The sequence below is a fragment of the Balaenoptera ricei genome, chromosome 9, assembly GCF_028023285.1.
Source record: "Balaenoptera ricei isolate mBalRic1 chromosome 9, mBalRic1.hap2, whole genome shotgun sequence".
Classification (NCBI taxonomy): Eukaryota; Metazoa; Chordata; class Mammalia; order Artiodactyla; family Balaenopteridae; genus Balaenoptera; species Balaenoptera ricei.
The window spans coordinates 46,816,111-46,840,213 of record NC_082647.1 but is presented as its reverse complement, the minus strand read 5'-3'; the positions used below and the strand labels follow the sequence as shown (position 1 = coordinate 46,840,213).

The window sequence follows — 24,103 nt, the reverse complement described above, 5'->3', positions numbered from 1 at the left end:
ACGAGAGTAAAATTTTAATTTTTCTTTACTTTAAAGTTGTTTTCATAAAACGTTTCTTTTGAAGTAGGCTGTTGGGAGCGCTTTCTTATGTGATGTTTTGCCCAGAATATTGTCTGTGAAATTGAGAAGAAAACAATGGCTATCAGGGTGTATTTGAGTGACGGTAACTTTTTAAAATGTGGAGAAATACAGAAGAGGCCTCTGGCTGAAGATATAAAGTACCACAAAGTGTCGATCATTCTGGACTTCTCTATTTCTTTGTGTCTCTGGGTACAAAGAAGAAAATGATATGAAAAACCCTGAAAATTGCCTGCCATGGTGTGATGATTGTGATGAGTGAGCTCTAATGTTAAATGTCAGCCCATACCAGCTTCTTTTTAGCTCCACAGTTATGCTTTAATATGTGGGTTAACAGCAGAGGTATACTTACTTTATTTTCAAAAGGATCTAAAATTGTCATCTGCCTCCAAAGTAAATGATTAGTCAGGAGAATATCAGAGGTTTTAGAGATATTGTAAGAGAGGTCATGTGTGATTCACTGGAGTGATGAAATTAAATGACATGTCTAACAGTGGTATTGCCATGCCAATCACCTGATACCTTCTCTATTACCTGTTTGAGAATGTTTGCTACTGAGGAAAATTTCTATTTCTAAAACTTTTTTTTTTTTTTTTTTTTTAGGGCCCATACAGCTTTGTGTGAAGATAGTATATTTAGGACTTTTAGGATTTGTATCTAGAATTTCAGATTTATTGGAAAACATAATTTCCTCCTTTATAACAGACTGATTTGTTTATATTTCCAGATACTTGAGACCAGAAACTGCACAGGGGATTTTCCTGAATTTCAAACGACTTTTGGAATTCAACCAAGGAAGGTTGCCTTTTGCTGCTGCCCAGATTGGAAATTCTTTCAGAAATGAGATCTCCCCTCGATCTGGACTGATCCGAGTCAGGTACTGCCCATGTTATTCTTCTGGTGAAGTTAGTAAATGATTTTGGCATTGAAGTGGAAACAAAAGCTTGCTGTTTTAACATGATTATATACTTGCTGTTTTAACATGATTATATACTTGCTGTTTGTTTGTTACCTCCAAATGTAATCTCTGGGATGATGGACAGTTTTGAGTGACTGAAGTGGACTTGAAGGGAAAGGAAGGAGGGTGAAGAATAGCTGAAGTTTCACATCTGATCCAAAATGATCTTTTCTCCTTGTTCATCTTATGTTTTGAGGATGGCAAGATCTTGATTGTCTACACCGAGGCATTCTCTGGCAGTGGTGGTATAGATGAGTGTAGGGTGAGGTGGGGAGGAAGGAGGTGATGGTTAGGGCAGGAGGACCATTCTAGGTGTCCAGGGCAGATGGCATTGCTGGTATTGGGGTGAGGGTGTTTCAGCAGCCAGATGGTATTCCTCCAGATATTTGGGGCACCTTTATGACAGCGTCCAGCTAGCAAGCTTACCGCTATCTATGCTAGTTCAGATGCTCTCTTGTCTCTATTCTAATAACCTCCCTTTGTCAGGTGTATCCAGAATGTGCGGGAAGGCATCCTGGCGCTTCTGAGTTACGTTTTTCTTTAGAAACTTATTATGACTTAGCTATTTATGACTTAAGTTTTTTGAGATTTCTATACATTTTCTTACTGATATCATCTCTTAAGGTAATAAATTCGATATAAAAATGGGATATGTAGGTAAACTTAACTTTCTTAGACTCCAGAACTATTTTCCACAGCCCCAGTGGCCCACGCATTTCCTCTCTTCTTTTCTTACTTGCTGTAATTACAGGCGTCAGTCATAGCATATCCCAGCCTGTGACTCTACATCAAAGCACCTGCCTAATCTTGTTAGTCCCCATGACACCCTCTGAGGAAATGCTCCTATGTTCTCACCAGACTGTATCTTTAGGCCTATAGTCCCTTCAGCTGAATGGTCTAGAAAAGGGAGACTTCATGAGGAAGGAGCTTGCACAACCTAGAGAAATGGAGTGGGGAGGACCCTCCTGGACCTTGCTGCAGAGAGAAGAGGTAGTCCTAAACTTTAACTAGGTGTTGTAACAATGAAAAACTTGTCAGACTTAAATCTGTTTTATTTCTCAATGTCTGGGTTTCTTCGTATCTTTTCTCGTTTTGCTTCTGGGCTTCCCCTCTGTCCCACTAGTGTCTGCACGCATGCTTTCAGAATACTGAGGAAGCTGTGTGAGACTGAGCTTGTCTAAAGCCACTGTTTTGGAGAGGATTCACATCAAGTAGTGTAGCTGTTGGATGAGTATAAAGGACCGTGAAGTAAGACAAAACCTGGGGCCTGTGGAATAAGAAATGGTAAATAGGAAAACCAGCTCAGAACAGAGGAGCAACCCCAGGAGTTAACTGGGGAAAGTCCCTTGGGGCTTCCTGACATTTTATTCCTTGGTCACTTTCAGTTCAAAGTGTTCCATCTGGATTTTGGTTGGTTTTGTCATGTGCCTCTGCAAGATCCTGGCTAGAAATCCACTCATTCTTCCACGAGTCTGTATCCCCATGGCTTTTGTTTCATGGTAGGGCTAGGACTTGTTTGTTTAGTGTTTCTTCTTGACATAGAGTTATCAGGTGATAAGTCTTTGTATAGCTATGCTTCCTTTGGTTTAGGTTGGGAGCATTGGATTGTTCATATGAAATTTTTTTAAATTAAATTTTATTTTGATTGGCTGGCTCTGTCTTCTAGTCCTATGTCTATTTTATGTCTCCAGAGTTCCAGGTAGAGTCTCTGAACTCAAAGACAACAGACAGCTGATACAATCAGTATTAGTGTTGATTTCTATCTCCTGTCTTTGAGCTGGGATTATTTGACAGAACAGATGGAAAGATTTGGCAGCAGATTATTTGGGGATTCTGGACAAGGTCCTTATTTTGATCTGCCCTTCATTTTAGATGTTGTGTTGCTGTCATCCCAGTTGGAAGCTGTGTGAGGACAGACATCATACTTCTCTCTCTCATATTTCTATGCGCACAGAAGATGTTTGATAGCTGTTGAAAGACAAGACATAGGTGCTGCTGGACCAAATAAGGGATACCATTAAAAAATAAAATTGAAAAAAATATCAAAGCTCTTTCGCAATGCATTTCATGTATTTTTAGGAACCATTTAAGCAATTTTTCATTACTTCTAAAACATCTGAGATAATCATGAAAGTGCACTAGTAAATTGTGTGTGTGTTTTAAAGAAGAGAGATTTGATTTTGACTCCTAAAATTAACTTAAAACTCTTTTCCACCCAATAGCTACTAAATTGCCATTCAGGGAAATCTCTTTGGGAAACCATTACTATGTGCCTACTTATTTCATCATTATGCAGTTAGCTTGATGTTAGCTTTTTCGATTCATGCCTATGTCCTCTGCCTTGAATAACACTTTATTTGAGAAGCTGCTACTCTAAAGACACCAGCTGTATGGTGCCATTATCAGTCATTTACTTGTTCAGAGCAAGAAAAAGGAAGAAATCACACTGCTATAAAAGCTAAAGAATAATTTCAATGCACTTTTAATTTCCCATTCTATGAAAAGTAAATATTAGGAGCTTCATTTAGTGTACATCTATAAAGACTTGCTAATGCTTTAAGGAAAAATCATTTTATTCGGAAGCCATTATTCAGTATCTCATTTTTTGTGTGTGTCTGATGTTTACTCAGGTTCTCCTAACTTTAAAAAAACTGTATCAATCTGTTCTCTAAAAACTATTTTCCATATCATTCTGTATCATTGTAGAATGAAGTTGAAAATAATGGCTTTTGTTTATTGTTTTTTATAGTGAAGTGTGCATCTTTTATCCCTTATATTTTGGCTTTCAGAGAATTCACAATGGCAGAAATTGAGCACTTTGTAGATCCCAGTGAGAAAGACCATCCCAAGTTCCAGAATGTGGCCGACCTCCACCTGTATTTGTATTCAGCGAAAGCCCAGGTCAGCGGACAGTCTGCTCGGAAAATGCGCCTTGGAGATGCTGTTGAACAGGTAAGATTCCACAGGTAACTTAATTTAGATTATACCTATTCCAGGTTTTCGGCACTTAGCAAATTCTGTGTACTGGATGACAAAATATCTTATTTTGGCAGTCATTTTATTTTGATACAGTATGTGTTTTTATACAGTATTTATTACACACTATTATTATAGTGGGAGGAAATTACCTGAACATGCCACTCTGTGGACCATTGGGGCTAACATGAAAAATATGTTTAGCAGAGCACTTGGAAAAAAGTTCTTGGTTTGAACTGTGCCCCATCAATCTGACTTTTAACAGTGTATACTACTTTTGGGGGGACATTTTGACTCACAGAAAGCAAGCCCTCTGGATTTTAAACTCTTCTGCATTACCCATAGCAGTTGGGGTAAGGCCTTGCATGTAATAGAATTTCTCTAATTATTTGCTTGGAGAAATAAGTGAGTGAAAACATTCCAACAGTAGCTGCTGCCTAATAGTGGAATGAATTGCCCTGGGAACAATGAGCTTCCTGTCTGAAAATATTCAAGTAGAGGCTAAGGGGTAACTTGTCAGTTGTTTTGCAGAAAAGAGCCCTGCAGGGGCTAGGAGATGGGGCTAGATGATTTCTAAGATCCTTCTGTACTAAAAATATAAGATTACATATACTATATGGGATTCACAAATTTCATTGGATAAGAGTACATTAAAATCCCCTCAGCATGTCTTATGACTTCTGCTAATTCAGAAGAAGTATATTTATAATTCCTTAGGGTCATTATTATGAATGTCATTTTTAGCACTGTAGATTTAGAAGGTATGAGGTATTAGGCTGAATTTTTGCTGACCCAGTGAGTATGGTAGAAAGATTTTGAATGACGCCATTATTATCTGCTTGTTATCTTGACAGTTAAACCTTTTGAAAATAGCCAAGATCACATTTTGGGTATCTAAGATTGTTCTGAAAGCTGGATAAATTAGCTTACCTTGTGTTTCAAAAATTTTTCAGTAGATGATGAATAACTCAATGGAAAATGGTACCTTGGCCTTCAAAAGCATTAATGTTTGTGTTTTTGTTCGTTCCTCTATGCTTGCTTGCATGCTGCTTGCCTATTTATCTACTTATTTGTTTATTCATTTATTTTTAGGGCGTGATTAACAACTCAGTATTAGGCTATTTCATTGGCCGCATCTACCTCTACCTCGTGAAGGTTGGTGTATCTCCAGATAAGCTCCGCTTCCGACAGCACATGGAGAATGAGATGGCCCATTATGCCTGTGACTGTTGGGATGCCGAATCCAAAACATCCTATGTAAGTAGAATGCAGTGGTTTTTACCATGTGATTTTCACATTGTTAACCTAGAAGCGTGGATATCAAAGTTGCCCTTTGTGTGCTTCATGTCAGAGTGGAACAAAAAGAAAAAAAAAGATCTCTTCCTGAGCTAAATGGAAAAAGTAGTTGCCCCCCTGCGCTCTCATAAGTGGGGGGCTACTCCTGTGCCCCAGAAGCCCTTTGTTGACTTGGATGGCTTTTACAGAGAGAGTAAGAGTGAGAGAGAGCGAGAGAAGGCCACTGATGGGGCAGTGCTGGTGTGTCCTTTCCTGGTGAGGGCAGTGTGATTGGTAATATCCCTGAGTGCAGCTAAGATGGGGTGGCCTTCTTCCTGACAAGGACCCCAGCAAACGTTGGAAGTGGTGGAGAGGCTGAGTAAAGAAGGTCATAGTGCTCTTAGTTTCGAGAGTTACTTGGTAGATTTGGGGGATAGACTAGTAGATTCTGATCTCTTGTTTAGGAACTACCTTTTCTCAAATTCTGTATATTTAATAATAATTCAGAGAAGACCTCCAGGTTACCTCTTCACTGTTCCTTCCCACCCCCAACCCTCAAACATGAACATTAGTGCTGAAGCTTCGGATTGAAAGGCATTTGGATATAGGAGATGCTTCCTGCATTGGTGGCAGTGGGAACGGGGTGGCATCCAAAACAAGGGGGCCAAGAGCCTTCTGGCGTCTCCCTCATTTGGTGGTAGGGAGGCTTCTCACCCATATGGAGACTTTAGCCCAGGAGTCCGTGGTTCCCACATGTCCTTGGTTTCACTTTTTACTTTTTAAAGTGACTTTCTTTTAATGGATACATTTTTTTTTAATTAAAAATAAAAGTCGTTAAAAAAATGATGACCCTTTTTTGTAAAACAGAAAGCAAAAAATAACTCTTAATTAAGTGTGTTATGGAGAAAGTGAAACTTCCTATTGTATGCTCCCCAGAAGTGTTTCATGTCTCTTTTCTAAATCAGGCATGAACAAATGTTTTCTTCAGTAAATATAGTAAATATTTTAGGCTTTGTGGGTCTCTGTTGCCTCTCTTCTTGGTTGGGGGTTTTTGTTTTTGTTTAACAACCCTTTAAAAATCTAAAAACGATTCTTAGCCTATGAGTCTTGGTTTGTCAACCCCTATTCAAGATAATTTTATATGCTTTACAAACATATACACATGTGTACATGCATAATGGTATGCATATACCTGTAGTGGCTGTTACTGATATTGTTTTTAATATATTCTTTTTCCTTTGTGGAATTAGGAAAGAATCTGTTAGGTTTTTCTTGTTACTTTACTTTCTTCACAAGCTTACTTGACATACGCTAAAATGATAGTGGTAACTATTTTTGGATTGTAGGGGATCATTAACTTCAAAATGTATTACATTTTCTGGAATTTCTTTTCATTTTCAAATTAAGCCAATAAACTATTTTCTGTTTTGTATGAGAAGATTTCAAGTTAAACTGGACACAAATTCTTTTTTTTTTTATAGATTTATTTTTTATTTTATTTATTTATTTGTTTGTTTATTTATTTATTGGCTGCATTGGGTCTTCGTTGCTGTGCGCGGGCTTTTCTCTAGTTGCGGTGAGCAGGGGCTACTCTTCATTGCAGTGCGCAGGCTTCTCATTGAGGTGGCTTCTTTTGTTGCGGAGCACAGGCTCTGCGTGCGCAGGCTTCAGTAGTTGTGGCACGTGGGCTCAGTAGTTGTGGCTTACGGGCTCTAGAGTGCAGGCTCAGTAGTTGTGGCACACGGGCTTAGTTGCTCCGCGGCATGTGGGATCTTCCTGGACCAGGGCTCAAACCCGTGTCCCCTGCGTTGGCAGGCGGATTCTTAGCCACTGTGCCACCAGGGAAGTCCTGGACACAAATTCTTGCTATCTCAATTTAGATTCTGAATCTGGCCTGGATTACATTTCATTTGTTTGTTCATTTAATATTTGGAACTGTTAAGGGCTGTATACTGTTCTAAGTGTATTATTATCTTATGTAATCCTCACAGTAATTCTGTGCATTGGTCCTATTTCTGAGGAAACTGAAGTGCTGAGAGGTTAGGTAATTTGCCCGAGTCTCACAGCTAGTGAGTGGTGGCGCTGGGATGTGAACCAGGGCTATCTGACTCCAGGCCCCTGCTCTTAACCATTGTGCTACACTGCTTTCATAAACCCTACTGCACTCCTGCTCATCCTTTCCTGAGTGTCACTGTGAGCTGTGGCCAAACCCTCAAGGATGAGAGATCAGAAAATGTGAGCCTAATAAGTCCTGAGGATGTAAGGTACAGCATGGTAACTGTAGTTAATAGTACTGTATTATGTATTTGAAATTTGCTTAGAGAGTAGGTCTTAAATGTTCTCATCACAAGAAAAAAAATTGTAACTGTGTATGGTGACGGATGTTACCTAGACTTATTGTGGTGATCATTTTGCAGTATATACAAATATCGAATCATTATGTTGTACACCTGAAACTAATATAATCTTATATGTTAATTATACCTAAATTTAAAAGAATTAAGAAAAAAATTTAAAAACAGAAATGTGGGCCTAGCTTTGAGATTAGGCTACAGTGTTTTGTGTAAGGTCATTGGAAGACTGGACTAAACAAGACCAGAAGCTCCGAAGTAACAAACTTTTAAGGAGAGGGGAGAACTCCTTTAAAGCCTTTAATATTTTCTTTTTGTGTGCTTCATATTTTATTTTTTTTAATAAAAAAGTTACTGATACAGCTAATGTTCCACCCTTTTCCTCTCTCTGCTCAGAGGTAAGCATGATCCCAAAGTTGTTGTCTACCATTCTTAGGCGTGTTTTTGTAGTGTCACCTTTCAGTACATAAATATGTTCATTGACATCTTTAGTAAATGATAATGAGCAAGTTTATATGTTTTTTTTTTAATTTTTATTTATTTATTTACTTATTTTTGGCTGTGTTGGGTCTTCGTTTCTGTGCGAGGGCTTTCTCTAGTTGTGGCAAGTGGGGGCCACTCTTCATCGCGGTGCGCGGGCCTCTCACTGTTGTGGTCTCTCCCCTTGCGGAGCACAGGCTCCAGACGCGCAGGCTCAGTAGTTGTGGCTCACGGGCCTAGTTGCTCCGCGGCATGTGGGATCTTCCCAGACCAGGGCTCGAACCCGTGTCCCCTGCATTGGCAGGCAGATTCTCAACCACTGCGCCACCAGGGAAGCCCCAAGTTTATATGTTTAAGAGCATAGATATACTAGTTGACATCTTTAGTGACTGTCAGATGCTCAAGTTACATGTTTTTAAGCTTTTTTCTTTAATTCCTATTTTTTTGTTGTTGTTAAGTGTTGGGGTTTCTGAGCTTATATGAGTTTTATATTTGCCTCTTTATTTGAAGTACCCCATGTGGTAGCATGTGCTTGGAAAGCTTAGTAGTTGTGATGGTTGAATTTTCCCAAACTCTTTTGATTAAAGGCAAAAGTAAGTATTCATGAGAAGGACTAACTAGATACCTACTTAACTAAGCTTTTTACCTCTTTTGTTCTTATTCAAATAACAGGTTCTTAAGAATTTTTGAAAACACTTTGCTTTTGAAAAGTAACTTAGGCGTTAACAAGAAATGGAACCTGCCACCCCTGTCGTAGTATTGCTGTTATTAAGTTTTATTCTGTGACCGAAACAGTACCTGTTCTTTACTGAGTTTTCTTTTGTTGGGTAGGAAACTGAATTGAGCACAAATGCCCACATTTGTGGCCGGCTGATCTGTGTGTTTAGTACAGCTATCTGATGGCAAGTTTTGAGAGCAGTAGACACTTCATACAGAGGGAATACCATCATCCCTTGCTGTCTGCTGAGGCTTGGTTCCACAATCCCCATGGACACCGAAATCCTGGATGCTCAAGTCTCTTATATAAAATGGTTTAGTATCTGCACAGACCCTAGGCACATGTGCACATATATGCACATGCGTATACTTTAAATCATCTTTAGGTTACTTAGAATACCGAACACAGTGTAAATGCTACACCAATAGTTGCCAGATTTGCAGCAAATTTAAGTTGTGCTTTTTGGAACTTTCCGGAATTTTTTTTTCTGAGTATTTTTCATTCACAGTTGGTTGAATTCGCAGATGCGGAAGGAACCCACAGATACAGAGGGCTGGCTGTATTATTGGGTGTTAACACTTAAATACACCCTTCAGAATCTGCTTAACAGTTTTTTCAAAACTTTTTAGAGGGAGAAAGTCACTAAAACAATGAAATAGCAACATAGAAAAAGTTCCTTTTTCCTCTTTGAGCATCTGTCCTCTGTCCATTCTGTTTACCCTTCAAGGCTGATGGGATGCGTTAGCACTTTATTCATTTCCTCCTTCTTGTGATGCATCGTAATCTATTATTTTTCTTTTTCTTTCCTTTTTTTTTTTTTTAATTAAAAATTTTTTTTTTTTTGCCACTCAGCGCGGCTTGAGGGATCTCAGTTCCCCAACCAGGGATTGAACCCGGGCCCCAGCAGTGAAAGCCCAGAATCCTAACCACTAGGCCACCAGAGAACCGCCTTTCTTTCCTTTTTAATGGTTCAGAAAAATGCATACACACTGTATTATTTTCTTTGTAATTTCTCATAAGAGCCTTCCGGCGAAGAGTTATGAACCTGACTGACGTAGGTGCGGGGCGTGCTGTGATATCCCCCCACACATGTTATCCTTCATAACTTTGTCACCTATGTTCAGACTTACCATCACCACAGCATCATAATAGCATGTTCTTATTTCTGCTGCTCTTTTATTGTAATGTCATGATTTCTGTTGTAATATCTCCTCTTCTCATGTTGCTGATCCCTTTGGTGAATCCTTGCCTTCCCACCTGCTGCTGCTACTACCAGATGTATAAAACTACTCCCATTTCAAACATTTATAAAAGTTGAGTGGAGATTCTATAATTGAATTATTCTTGAGTATGTGAAAGAGTTAACCTATAATCCGCATGCATTTGTGAATGAACCTTGTGTGACTTACAAATGTTTCTCTCTATTATGTCTTCTTAGGGCTGGATTGAGATTGTCGGATGTGCTGACCGTTCCTGTTATGACCTTTCTTGTCATGCGAGAGCCACCAAAGTCCCACTCGTAGCTGAGAAGCCTCTGAAAGAGCCCATATCCTTTCTGGTCACTTTAACAGCTCAGGACTACAGTGTAAACATCTTGGAAATGGATAAGTCCAAGTCTATACCTTGTTCTATGGATAAACTGCGATGTTTTGGCACTTTATTTAAACCTATTATCTTACCTATCTCATTGCTCCTTTGCTATTCTCTTTACTCGTAATCTGACATGTGCCCACTCAGTGTTTGGTCCTTGAAAGAAAAATGCCCTGTATATCTTTCAGGATGTTGACCAGTTTTTCTCAGCCATTTCCCACACCTTCATCTACATACATGCTCTTTGATTAAAGGGTGCCTGGTGAATACTTTCTCTATTAAAAGATGAGTGCCTTTTATGGTAGATGAAATAATTTAGTTCACTTGATCTGTAGATCATCAGAGGAGAAGTTTTCTTCTTTTACCAGCCAGTGAGATTGTGAGCTGATCTAAGGGCTAGGCCAGTGACAGGAAATAGATCCTGTCGTGTTGAGACATTTGAGAAATGAATGAATTGTTTTCAGAGGTTATTATGCTATGTATTGGGTTATACTGCTGATTAGATAATATCCCTTTATCTCACTGTAACTTTGAAAAAGTCTTTCTTGATGATGTTTACTTATTTTGACTGAGGTTTATCTGAATGATTTTGTGGGTAGTTGTTTCATCTTGCACTGGAAATCAGCATGTAGAGGATCTCGGACACCAATAGGGAACTGATAGTTGTTTTAAGTCATTGATGGCTTGTCCTCAAGGTCATTTCCCGAAATACTAAGGCAGTTCTGTAGTTTTGTATTCCTTGACTACTTCATACAAAACAGTCAACGTTGTTCAGTTTGAGCCTAATAAGGGAGCAATTGGCAAGGCGTATAAGAAGGATGCAAAGCTGGTGATGGAGTACCTTGCCATTTGTGATGAGTGTTACATTACAGAAGTGGAGGAACTACTGAATGAAAAAGGGTACGATTTAAGATGTGTACTTTTACATGGGCTCCAGTCAGCTATGTCTTCTCTGCCAGGTTTTGAAAGTTAGGGTGAGATGAGTTTCTTTAGAAATGTTTTGCAGGTAAGTACTATCTCTTGGCTACATTTAAAGGACTGTGTTTGTCAAGATTTTGGCATTATGGCCTGGAAATAGACTTGATATGGACTATAAAGATTTTTTTTTTCCCCCAATAACTTTCTTAGAGGAGGAGACTTATCCAAGGTAATTAGAAACTACGTCTATCTCTTAAGTCAGTGCTCTTTTTTTGAACTTTGGAGTCGTCTGTGTAAGTGTTGTAAGTATAAATGTAAAAATGATAGAGAAGAATCTTTAAAGGAATTCAACAAAATCCAGCACTAAACAATATAAAATTTACTGTGTCTGGCAAACAATAAAAAATTTCTAGACATATGAGAAAGCATGAAAATATGACTCATAAAGAGGAGAAAAATCAGTCAAAAGAAACACCCAGAAATGACAAACGTGATGAAAGTAATACAGAAGGATGTTAAAACAGTTATTATAGGGGCTTCCCTGGTGGCACAGTGGTTGAGAATCCGCCTGCCAATGCAGGGGAAATTGGTTTGAGCCCTGGTCCGGGAAGATCCCACATGCCGCGGAGCAAGTAAGCCTGTGAGCCACAACTGTTGAGCCCTCGTGCCACAACTACTAAAGCCTGTGCGCCTAGAACCCGTGCTCCGCAACAGAAGAAACCACTACAATGAGAAGAATGCACACCGCAGCGAAGAGTAGCCCCCGCTCACCGCAACTAGAGAAAAGCCCACCCATAGCAACGAAGGCCCAACACAGCCAAAAATAAATAAATTAAAAACAAACAACAACAGTTACTATAAATATGCTTCCTGTGCTCAAGGATGTTAAGAGAAAACATGAACATATGAGGAGAGAAATGGGAATGTATATGTAAAAAAAAACCAAATAGAATATCTAGAGGCAGTATCTCAAATGAAATTCTGTGTACCTACCCACAATACAATAGAATGAAATCTTTTTAAGTGCTTACAGACAAAAGTCATATACCCAGCAAAAATATCTTTCAAAAATGAAGAGAAAATATTTTCAGACAAAAAAACTCAAGAGGATACATTGCCAGCCAGACCTACACTGCAAGAAATGTAAAAGGAAATTCTTCAGGCAGAAGTGTGGAAATTTAGATCTACCCAAAGAAATTAAGAGCTCTAGAAATGATAAATATTTGGGTGAATGAGTAATATTTTCTTTCATTTCTTTAAAATGACATCTCTTAATTTCTTTAAAAGATAATGGGTTGTTTAAAGCAAAAACAATAACAATGTACTGTGAAATTTATAATATGTAGAAGTAAAATGTATGACATCAGTAGCCCAAAGGATGGGAGCGAAGACTTAGGAATACGTAAGAATATGTATACTGTTGTAAGGTGTGTACATTACGTGTGGAGGGAGACCATGGTAAGTTTAGAAAAGGAAATACCGTAAACTCCAGAGCAATTGCCTGGATAAAAACACACAGAAAAAAAAAACAAAACAAAACACAGAAACCAAAGGGATATAACTAATAACCCAATGAGAGGGCTAAAATAGAATAATAAAAAATACTCCAGAAAAAGACAGGAGAAGACGAAAAATGAACCATGAACAGATGAGACCAATAGAAAATAACTCAGGAAATGGTAGATTTCAACTCAACAATATTGATAGTTATGTTAAATATAATGATGTAAACACTCAAATTAATAGCTTTTAACTGTCAAACTGGTTAAAAAATTCGAGACCCAGTTAAATGCTATTTCCAGGAAACTGTAACTGTAATACACGGGCATACCTTGGACATATTGTGGGTTCAGTTCGAGACCACTGCAATAAAGTGAATGTTGCAATAAAGTGAGTCACACAAATTTTTTTTTGGTTTCCCAGTGCATGTAAAATTTATGTTTACTCTATCAAGTGTGCAATAGCCATTACACTACTCTATCAAGTGTGCAATAGCCATTATATTTTAAAAAACAGAGAATTCCATGGTGGTCCAGTGGTTAGGGCTTCATGCTTCCGCTGCAGGGAGCATGGGCTTGATCCCTAGTCAGGGAACTAAGATCCCACATGCCGTGCGGCATGGCCAAAAAAATAAAAAATAAAAACCAATGTACATACCTTAATTAAGATATACTTCATTGCTGAAAAATGCTAACGACCATCTGAGCGTCCAGCAAGTTGAACCCTGTAGTGACATCAAAGACCACTGATCATAGATCACCATAACAAATGTAATAACGATGAAAAAGTTTGAAATTTTGTGAGAATTACCAAAGTATGACTCAGAGACATGAAGTGAGCAAATGCTGTTGGAGAAATAGCACTGAGAGATTTATCGATGCTGGGTGGCCATAAACCTTCAATTTGCAAAAAATGCGGTATCTGTGAAGCACAATACAACAAGATATGCCTGTACACAAATAGGCTTAAAAGGAAAAGAATTTTAAAATATTTCCCATACAAACATTAATCAAGAAGGTGGAGTGGCTTATTAACATCAACATCAGGCAAAGTTAACTTCAGAACAAGGAAAATTACCAGGTTGCATTTCATAATGATAAAGGGATCAATTCATCAAGAAGGCACATCACCTCTAACCTTGTATGCCACTAAAAACAACTTCAAAATATATAAAGCAGACTTAACAGAACTGAAAGGAAAGTTAGACAAATCTACCATCACAGTTGGCGATTTCTACACCCCTGTCAGTAGAGCAAGTAGACAAAAAAGAATCAATAGGAATTTGAAGATATAAACACTGTTAATCAACTTACTCGCCATTTATAGAATACCTGATAACCAAAGAGTATACATTTTAAGTGCACTTGAAACATCTTTCATATTGTTTTTTTGTACCACTATCTAGCTAAGAATGACTTGCATTTTCAAAGCGTTGTTTAAAAAAACAGAGTATGAGAGTCTGCATATGGCCTGCAAACCCTGAATATTTCATACACAGAAATTTTGCCAAACCCCTTTTACACAAAGGATTATACGCCAAATTCTAGGAAAGACAAATGTAGTTTATAGCGATAGAAACAGTGGAGGGGATTGAAGGAGAAGGGACTTAGGGGAACCTTTGGGGTGATGGTGGTTGCATATGTATGTGTATTTGTCAAAAGAACTATCATAAGATGAACTCTTGTAAGTTGAAGATAAAATTTACAAGAAATTTTAAAACATTTCTGGTCTCCCAGAATTAATGTCTGTTTATGCTAAAATAACATCAAATGCCAATAAAATAAACATAGGTTACTAGCAGATATCATTATCTACAAACAAGACAGGTTTTAAAAAATTATTCTCAAATAATGGCTATCTCCTTGCTAATTTCAGCTTTTTTATAATTATTACCTACTCTACACTTAGATTGTGCTCATAGAGACAATATATATGATACTGTTTATATGGAGTCTTTAATGCATGCGTGCACAGACTTCAGACAGAATAGTAAAAATGGAGGCAATCAATGAAAACCATTCCTATGATGCATGAGATTATCACTGCTAGAAACTAGCAAAATGCAGTGAACCGTGTATCAGCCATACAGCTTCAAGGACAACCACGTGAGGGCACTCTTTTCGCTGCCCTGAGCTGCGTGTGAGCTAAGACACATCCAAATTGATCTTCATAGTGCAAGGAAATACCTCATAAGCTGAAATACAGGTATTACACGAAGTGCTTTATAAAGGTGAATTCTTACAACCTGAAATGGAATGGGCGTATCTCAGGATGTGAACATATGGCACGCAGGCAGTGATTTTTGTGGGGATAGTATTTTATATTGACAGGTCAAGCAGAATCATTAAACTTCTTTTAAGCTGATCTTCATCAACGTAAGTGTCGAAGTTTATTTTGGAAATAGTATGGGAGTTTTAAAATTTCTTTCTGTAAGATGACAAGTTGGTCATTTTTACATTTGTTGTGACAGTAATGAGAACAGTGGTCTTTTTGCCAGCAGGACTGTTTTTGACAAATTTATTGTAATTATTCTAAAACTGAATTTTAAAAAATTTTTCTTTGGTTTTACCTTGATCTCAAAACCAAAGGAACTGGTCATAAGTCACTTGTGGAATTTTATAAGACTAACCACATTTTTGGGTGCCTCCCAAAATACTGTTTGGTGCCGTTGTTAGAATAATTAATTTGGTATTCCTTATGAAATAATTTAAATTTGACTTCAGCTGTTATATCTGGGTTGTTGACCAAGTTGTATTACACTTAAAATGAAAAACAGTTTAGCAATCTGTAAAACTTCTTTAAATTAAGGCATGGGATATGTGTTTTCACCGATATGTAATGTGCCTTGTTTCTTTGTAGGGAATTTACTATTGAAACTGAAGGGAAAACATTTCAGTTGACAAAAGACATGGTCAATGTGAAGAGGTTCCAGAAAACACTACATGGTAAATTTGTAAAAATAATTAAGGAACAAACAAACAAAAATCATTACTCCTTAAAGGCATTTTGTTTTTTTTGTTTTTTTAAGTTTCATAGCATAACCATTTTATGGAAAATTTGAAGAAGAAAAATAAATCCTTAATGCTATAACCCTAAATTTGATGAATATGTTCAAGGTATTATCTCGGGTTTTTTTTTTTTTTTAAACATAATTGTACTCATTACTGAAGAATAATTTATAATGCCACCTTTATGTTTCCTGTGACCTGAGGTACATATGAAGAATATTTCTTTGGTTATAAACATCTTTTTTTTTTTTTTTTTTCCTCACTTTAAGGAAAAGTCCTTTTGTTTCTTAAGCAAAAGAGAGAACTCATCCCTTCTGTCTATTTTGGCAAATTGTTAAAAGGCGTTTGGATTAGTGATCTTTCCTGCTTTTTTAAAAGCCAAGGAGATGATTATTTTTGGTAGAACAAATTCCATGAATTGGGAAATGACTATTTTGGAGAATATACGAAGGATGCTTGTGGTTAACTGGCTGAATTGAAGCTTCTGGAAACTAAGAGTAGTGGGTATTTGAGATGTTACTGCCCATGGAGCAAGCAGGCCTCCTTTTCCATTTGTGTTTGGCCTGCATCATTGTCACCAGGCTGCAATGAGCTGTAAAAGGAGTCTGAAAAGTGATAGGAGGACGCAGGGGATCCTTCTTCATGCTCTGGGGCTTTTTAGGCACGATCCTGGCAGCTGGCTCAGAGCTGTACTTCACCATTGCTTGGATGCCAGGAAGGGATGGGCAGGAAATGCCTTGATCATATTTCTGAAATGTTATTCTCACGTGTAAGTTTTTGGTTCCAGTTATCTCATTTCTCTTGAAACATAAATTCTCCAAGGTTAGGGTCAGTTACCTTAGACCTGGATAGTGCTTAGCCATGCTTCCTTTCTGAATAATAAGTAATAATGAAGACAGTTCCTGTGTATACCACAGGCATAGCCTCACCCATGGGAAGAGCTGTGGCGCCCCTGGTAAATGTATTGGATTGAGTGCTGGTCCCTGAGCCAACTCTTCTCTGAGGGGCTCCTGACCCCAGAACCTTGGAAATAACGATGGCAGTAACTTGGCTCTCTTAAGGAGTTCTCATCCAGATAGCAAGATAAAGAGGAAAACACAAATCACATGATACTTGTTGTACGGAGGAGTTGTTTTTGTTAATTTTGCCAGCTGTGGTGGTAGATTTTTTTAATTCTAGCAAAGTCTTACAGATGCTCTAGAGTTTTAATGCTTTCTGCATAGCCGAGGCAGATGATAGAGTGTGGCTGCTATTGTTCATAGCTTACCAACTGGGGAAGGAATACCCTGGTATCTTGTTTCATTTTTATGCTGTATAAACAAAATTAAATTTGGTAAAAAATCTTTTCACTCCAGTTTTCTCTTTAAAGGCATTGTGTTTTCTACCAGGAAATAGTTTTTAGGATTGTTCTGATTTCTTTGTCCTGATGTACAAGATCAATCACAATCTATCTAGAATAGAGATATTTTTAGGGCCAGTAAAAATTGTTTAGAGAGGACCTGAAATGCATTATGTGAGGTTTGAGAGAGTGTTACTGAATTTCTCTCTCTCTTGCAGTGGAAGAAGTTGTTCCGAGTGTAATTGAACCCTCATTTGGCCTGGGTAGGATCATGTATACAGTATTTGAACATACATTTCAAATACGCGAGGGAGATGAACAGAGAACGGTGAGTTGTCATGTACAGTGTACTGTTTGTTCTCTTACAGTGTCAGAGAACAACATTTACTGAGTGATGTTAAGACAACTCTGAAACAATCAGTTGTTATTTACTGTAATGTTAACACCTTTGCTTAACTGTTTACAAAGCAAAGCACTTTTTTATCTCATTTGAGCTTGGATGTTTAGGTTATTCTGGATGCCATTGTTTTAGTTGCATTTGAGTTCTGAGACAGAACATATTACTTTGGGAGAACTGTCTGTATTGCATCAATGGAAGGAATGGTACTTTCTGGATATACTCGTGTTTTCAGAAAATTGGGAAGGAGAAGATAATTCATAGAATTTGGCCAAACCAAAAAACTGTATTTATACATTGGTAAAGCATTGAAAGGAACCTTCTCAAACTGCATAAAATAGTCTGGGGTATGTTGGGGGTAAAGATGTAAATTCCTAGGTTCTATTCCAGAGATACTGATTCTCACTAGGTCTGAGACTCAGGGATCTGGTTTTTTGGTTTTTTTTTAAATAAGAACCCCAGGTGATTCCAGTGTGGGAGATTGACAGATAATAAATTGGGCAGTAGTATGTGAGGTGTAACCTTTCCTAACATTCAAGCCTAGCTAAAGATAAATGTTTTTAAGAAGTTTTCATCCACTCCCTCAAGTTTTCTTTTGACTCGGATGCTTTTGAATCACTGCTGCATGCCTTCCACGTATCTCTTCATTCTGGCTAATTTCACCTTTCTCACCTCGCCTCTGCCTGTGGAAATTATACTCCTTTAATTTATAGCTTCAGGTTTCCCGGAAAGGCACTCAGAAGAAGAATGCTAGGGAGGAGAGGTTGTATAGGTCAAATTAACTGAAAGAAGCATTCTTGCCTGCATGACCAGCTAAAGCTGAGTGTGTACCCAATGTTGGACATGAGCTCTGTAGTTCTTTCTAGGGTGTTTCATCTTGAAAACGGACTGATGAGTTCTTGGCACCAGTATTTTTAAAAGTCTGACATACCATGGGTAATGTGTAGCTCATAAAGGTACTCTTTTATTCTCTGCCATAAAGTTATATCTTCATTTCCTGACATTAAAGGAGCAGCTTTCCATTCATTAACAGATAGTAAGCACCTGAGCTGGACACCAGACATGCAAACATAAGGCATGGTTCTTCCTGAGGAATGATGTCATACTTAACTGAATGTGCTCTTTTTAGAGGTCAAGTTTGCTTCAAGCTTTTCCTGCTATTTTTGTAATGAAAAGTTTTTTAAAAAAATCTTTTAGCTATTCCTTTGAATCTAATGATATTGATATAACTAGAGTTTTAATTAAAATTTCATAAAGGCTAGGCAAGAATAAATTAGTTACAGTGTTTTATGAATTACATAGAGATTCTCATCATGGAGAGAAATTTGATTAGGCTGTGAGAAGCCAAAAATGTTTCTAAATTGTTAGCCCATAGTCCCTCGATCCATCTTCCTGTAAATTTGGTATAAAAGCATTGCTGGTGAGATTAAAAAATTAATTTTCTATAAAGGCAGGTCCCCACTTCTCTCTCACATTAAATGAAATTATCACAAGATGGAGGAGAGGAGTGGAATTCTGAGTGTTCCATGATTCAGGTGCCATATTGGTAGAGTCTAGGGTTTACTTACAGTGGAATATTCACCATTGCTTGGCATTTAAGATTAATTAGGCTTTTGGGAGGATAAACTGGACCCTGTGTCATTCATTATTTTAATGGGACCTATTCATTCTGAGTCTCATATTCTTGCCTTCAAGTGAACCTTTTTTACAGTTATTATTTAAGAACTATCTTCAGCTCTCATTTCCAACCCCAAATGGTAGACTAGTTTGCCTTCAACAGAATATCTTTGTTTTATTTCTGAATAACTCTGAAACCTGTTTCAGGAGCAGTTTAGGAGGGCTGTACTTTTCTATGGGTATACAGAGCATCTTTCTTGTTTGTTTTCTACTATTTCTTTGGGACACACATTTGTGAGCTAATTAAGCTTTTCTGTTTTACTTAGTCACTAAGGCTCAGAGAGCCTTCAGCTATGCTGAATCTCTTAAAGGACAGAATGGAATTTTGTCTTTTGACACTACTTCTCTGATGATTTGGGGGGAGGTTCTTTAGGGATCTCCACAGAAAGAAGTAAGGCTTTTAAGTGGTACCAAATAATTACCATCTTAGATGGTAGCTTTCAGAATGCCTTTACATCATTTAACTTTCTGACAATAGACCTGCCAAGTAAGCAGAGCAGATGGTAGAGACCTCCTTTTAAATGGAGAAACTAAGGTCCAGAGAGGGAGAGTTCACTGAGTTGGTCCAAATTCAGAACTGAGAACGAGATCTCTCTGATTCTAGTTCTGGTTATCCTGCTTTCTCTGTTTTGTCACACTGCTTTTTCATATCATGTTTTCTAGTATTTTGATAGTGAAGATTGGACATTAATGTTTAGATCTTTATACACTAACATATTTGGATTTCTTTCTTTTCAAACCATCTAGTTCTTCAGTTTCCCTGCCGTAGTAGCTCCATTCAAATGTTCCGTCCTTCCACTGAGCCAAAACCAGGACTTCATGCCGTTTGTCAAGGAATTATGTAAGCAAATCCATTTGGGTAATCTCCATGGGAATACTGTCAAGTAGACTGAATTTTAGGAAATGTCTCTCTTTTTTTTTAATATATAAATTTATTTATTTATTTTTTTACTTACTTATTTATTTATTTATTTATGGCTGTGTTGGGTCTTCACTGCTGCGCACGGGCTTTCTCTAGTTGTGGCGAGCGGGGGCTACTCTTCATTGTGGTGCGCAGGCTTCTCACTGCGGTGGCTTCTCTTGTTGTGGAGCACAGGCTCTAGGCACGCGGGCTCAGTAGTTGTGGCTCGCAGGCTCTAGAGCGTAGGCTAAGTAGTTGTGGCACACGGGCTTAGTTGCTCCGCGGCATGTGGGATCTTCCTGGACTGGGGCTCGAACCCGTGTCCCCGGCATTGGCAGGCGGATTCTTAACCACTGTGCCACCAGGGAAGCCCCGGAAATGTCTCTTTTCTTCAATAAAAATACATATTGAATAAAGAATAAATCTAAGGGATTTTACCATCTGCTCTTATTTCTAAGAGAGAGAGTATGCTTGCTCGGGATGTTTTCTCTTGCATTTGAATGAGTCAGCGTAGGACCCAAGAGTCAGATTTCAAACATCCTTGCTTCTCCTATTGACCCTGCTGCTTGCTTCATCAGGGGAACCCTAGTGGAGGGTAACATCCCCAGTGGATCTACAGCCACTGGACCCACAGCACTGAAAGGGATCCTAGTGGCCGCCTGGTGTGGCCCACATATTTCAGAGTTGGGAAACAGGAAGCGTTCACTGAGCTGCTCAGGGTCATGCAAGCCTTCTGGCCTTGGCTCTTAGTCTGATGCTCGTCCCCCTGCAGCTGAATGAGATGTAGGTATGAGTGAGGGGTTGGGCGCCAGCAAAGGATTATACTTTTGGAATTTTTCATTCTATTGCAACTGCAACTTATTGCTCTTTTGTGTTAGTCCCTTTTATAAGCGTCCTGAGCTTGTACGACATTTAGATGACATTGGGACTTTCTCATTTTTAAATTTTTAATTTACTTAATTTATTTTGGATAGCGGAAGCCTTGACCAGGCACGGCATCTCTCACAAAGTAGACGATTCCTCGGGGTCCATCGGAAGACGCTACGCCAGGACTGATGAGATCGGCGTGGCTTTCGGCATCACCATTGACTTTGATACAGTGAACAAGGCCCCTCACACGGCAACCCTGCGGGACCGAGACTCCATGCGGCAGATAAGAGCAGAGGTGGCTGCCTTCTCTTTGGCATTTTTAATCTTAGAAATGTGTACTGGTTCCTTCTGATTTGAGATGGATTTTGTTGTGTTTATGCTCCCCTTTTTCTTTTTAATTTTAATTATAGGTTACTATCAGAGCACAGATTCCGAATCTCCTCGGCTTAGTTATGAAAATATTCATTAACACTTCTCTAATATTTTATAGCCATTTAGATCACTCTGGGCTCATTCTCTGACAGTTCCCTTTTATAGTTCTTTATTTGGACAAGGGAAATATGATCCCCGGTGGTTGTTGCCATAGTTTTATTGGTAGGCTTTGGGGGGCTTAGACAGTTTTATCTTTATATTTCTATATAAATGTACACATGAGTATGTATAAACTTTTTCATGTTAATCAATTCAAAACAGTGAATAACGTTTCAGTAATTTTACTTGATGGGAAGGGAACAGTGGAGATGGGAAAGGTACAGGAGGGAAAGGAAAGAGTGGCCACTTTAATTGACAGCCGCCTGACTATTTTGAGCAGGTTTTTATTTAGAGTGCCTATCATGTGCTCTGCTTGTTACAGAGAGTTAGTAATAGGGAAAACAGAAGTGAAAGACTGCTTTTTTCCAAGGGAATTTTTAGTCTACTACAGAGGTCACGGATTTCTGGCTCATCTTTTTACAGAACCAGATCTGGCTACTCCGAACCGATGTTCCCATCGGGCAGGGGTTCTCAAAGTGTGGTCCCTGGACCAGCAGCATCTGCATCACCTGGGAACTTGTTAGGAAAGAGAAATCTCCACCCCAGACCTACTAAATCAGAAACTGGGATGGGGTTTCAGCTTGGAGAGAGAGAGAGGTCGGGCAGAACTGGTTTAACAAGCCCTCCAGCTGATTCTGATGGTTACTCAAGTTTGAGAACCCCTGCTGTGTGGCAGCCAGTGTTTGGTTCTAGCTGAGGAAGAGCTGGCCCCCTTAATGGGGGCTCTCCAGTTTCCCAGCTCCCTTCACTCATGTTACTTGATTGACCCCAGTTCTAAGAGTTAAATTTTACACACGTGAAGTAACTTCAAGTGGCACAGAGATTTGGAATAATTAGGAAAGGCTCTGCGGGAAAATTGAGTTATCCAGGGAGCAGGCAGGCATTCTGGGCGGGAAGAAGAGCATGAACCCAGGCCTGGGAAGGAGGTGGGTGTAACTAGGTAAAGAGGATTCAGTGGGAGTCACAAGAAACATGCTGCCGGGACCAGTTTGTAGAGGGATCCTGTCATTGTGTAGACACTGACTTGGCTCTCTATATAGTTTCCTGAGTTCAGGGTAAATCCTCTTTTTGACAGTCTAATCGAGTTGGTTGATTCTGGGACTTCTCTTTCCTTTTACCCCAGGTCTCTGAACTGCCCAGTGTAGTTCGCGATCTGGCCAATGGCAGCATCACGTGGGCTGATGTGGAGGCCAGATATCCTCTCTTTGAAGGTCAAGAAACTGGGAAAAAAGAGACAATCGAAGAATGAGGACAGTTTTGGCAACTTTTGACCATTTGCGCTAATAAAAGAATAACTCTCATCATGTCCACTTAACAAAAAAAAACAGCATTGCATCTCCTCCCGGGGACTGCATTTTATCCTCGGTGGCTGCCTGATCTTACTCTCACAATTAAAGTGAAGGAATTCTGAACAAACCTGTAATCCACTTGCTCATCTTTCCGCGTTTTCAGCAAAGCTATTTCTCCTACCTTTGGGTAGACACTCATGGCTTAATGTTAAACACAGTTAATACATTTTAAAATTAACTTTATTCATAGAGCCGTAAAATTCGCCTGTTTGAAGTGTACAATTTGATGGCGTTTAGTATATTTACAGAGCTGTGCAACTGCCTTCCAATTTTAGAACATCTCCGTTGCTCCAAAAAGAGCGCTCATGCGCATCCCAGCCCCAGCTGCAAGCAACCACTCATCTGTCTTCTGTCTGTGGATTTGCCTTTTCTATCCTTTCTCCTTCTCCGAGAAGGTGGTGATGCGCTGTGCCAAAGAGGCAGCAGTCTCTGAGTAGGTGGGCGGCTACTGGGAGGGGCTGAGGTGCGGAGGAGGCTTGCTGGGGTGGGGTCAGGGCTGCTGACCCCCGTGTCCTGCTGACAGAGCCTCCGGGAGGGGGTGCCTTGACAGAAACCCTCTATGTGAATTTTAAGACGTGCTTGTACTTGGCTTCCCAGGTAGCCCTGGAAATCACTGAACTCCTGATGCTAGAGGAACCCCATCTGCCTTGTCTGACTTGGCACTTCTCAGCCATCACAGCGTCTTGATTCCAGCCTAGTAGTTTTTGGCTCAGCTTCTGAGGGACTTTACTTCTATGATGTTTTTGTACAGGACACTCAGAACACAGATGTTTATTTGTTAGGAAAAAATTCAAGGATGTGCCAATTTGAGCAGCTCTTTATTTACAGACCTAAGACTGTCTGCCTTCCCATCTTCCTCTCAGACAGTAGAGGGGAAGGGAGGGGCCCTTTCCAGAATGTTGTCCTTTGTCTTGGGTGTGAAGAGCAGTTGAAGAATCCCCCGGGGATTCTCTCGTCTTTATCTCATCTCTGATGACGCCTACCACAGTATTACACATAGTAGGTAGTCAATAAATAGACTTTGGATGAGCCTTGAAGTTTTGAACAAATCTCTGGGGAAGAAAGCCTTTCACTGAAACTTATTTCTCTTCTACCCAATGCTTTTCAAAGTATTCATTATTAAATTAGAAGGAACTAGCTTTTAAATAAACTTGAGTTTTTATTTTCTAGAGATTCTTTGCACCTCA

General features: G+C 39.0%; 1 protein-coding gene across 1 annotated transcript in view; it reads left to right on the top strand.

Annotated features, from left to right (window-relative positions):
• The window catches only part of GARS1 (glycyl-tRNA synthetase 1), a 39,067-nt gene extending 16,084 nt beyond the window's left edge, over nt 1-22,983 (top strand). The window contains exons 8-17 of the mRNA XM_059933658.1: nt 806-955; nt 3,826-3,988; nt 5,105-5,269; nt 10,275-10,383; nt 11,182-11,326; nt 15,704-15,789; nt 17,410-17,519; nt 20,013-20,106; nt 21,141-21,331; nt 22,691-22,983. Of these exons, the coding sequence (XP_059789641.1) occupies nt 806-955; nt 3,826-3,988; nt 5,105-5,269; nt 10,275-10,383; nt 11,182-11,326; nt 15,704-15,789; nt 17,410-17,519; nt 20,013-20,106; nt 21,141-21,331; nt 22,691-22,816 (1,339 nt within the window). The 3' untranslated portion in view covers nt 22,817-22,983. The remainder of the gene's footprint in view (nt 1-805; nt 956-3,825; nt 3,989-5,104; nt 5,270-10,274; nt 10,384-11,181; nt 11,327-15,703; nt 15,790-17,409; nt 17,520-20,012; nt 20,107-21,140; nt 21,332-22,690) is intronic.
• Nucleotides 22,984-24,103: the final 1,120 nt, after the last annotated feature.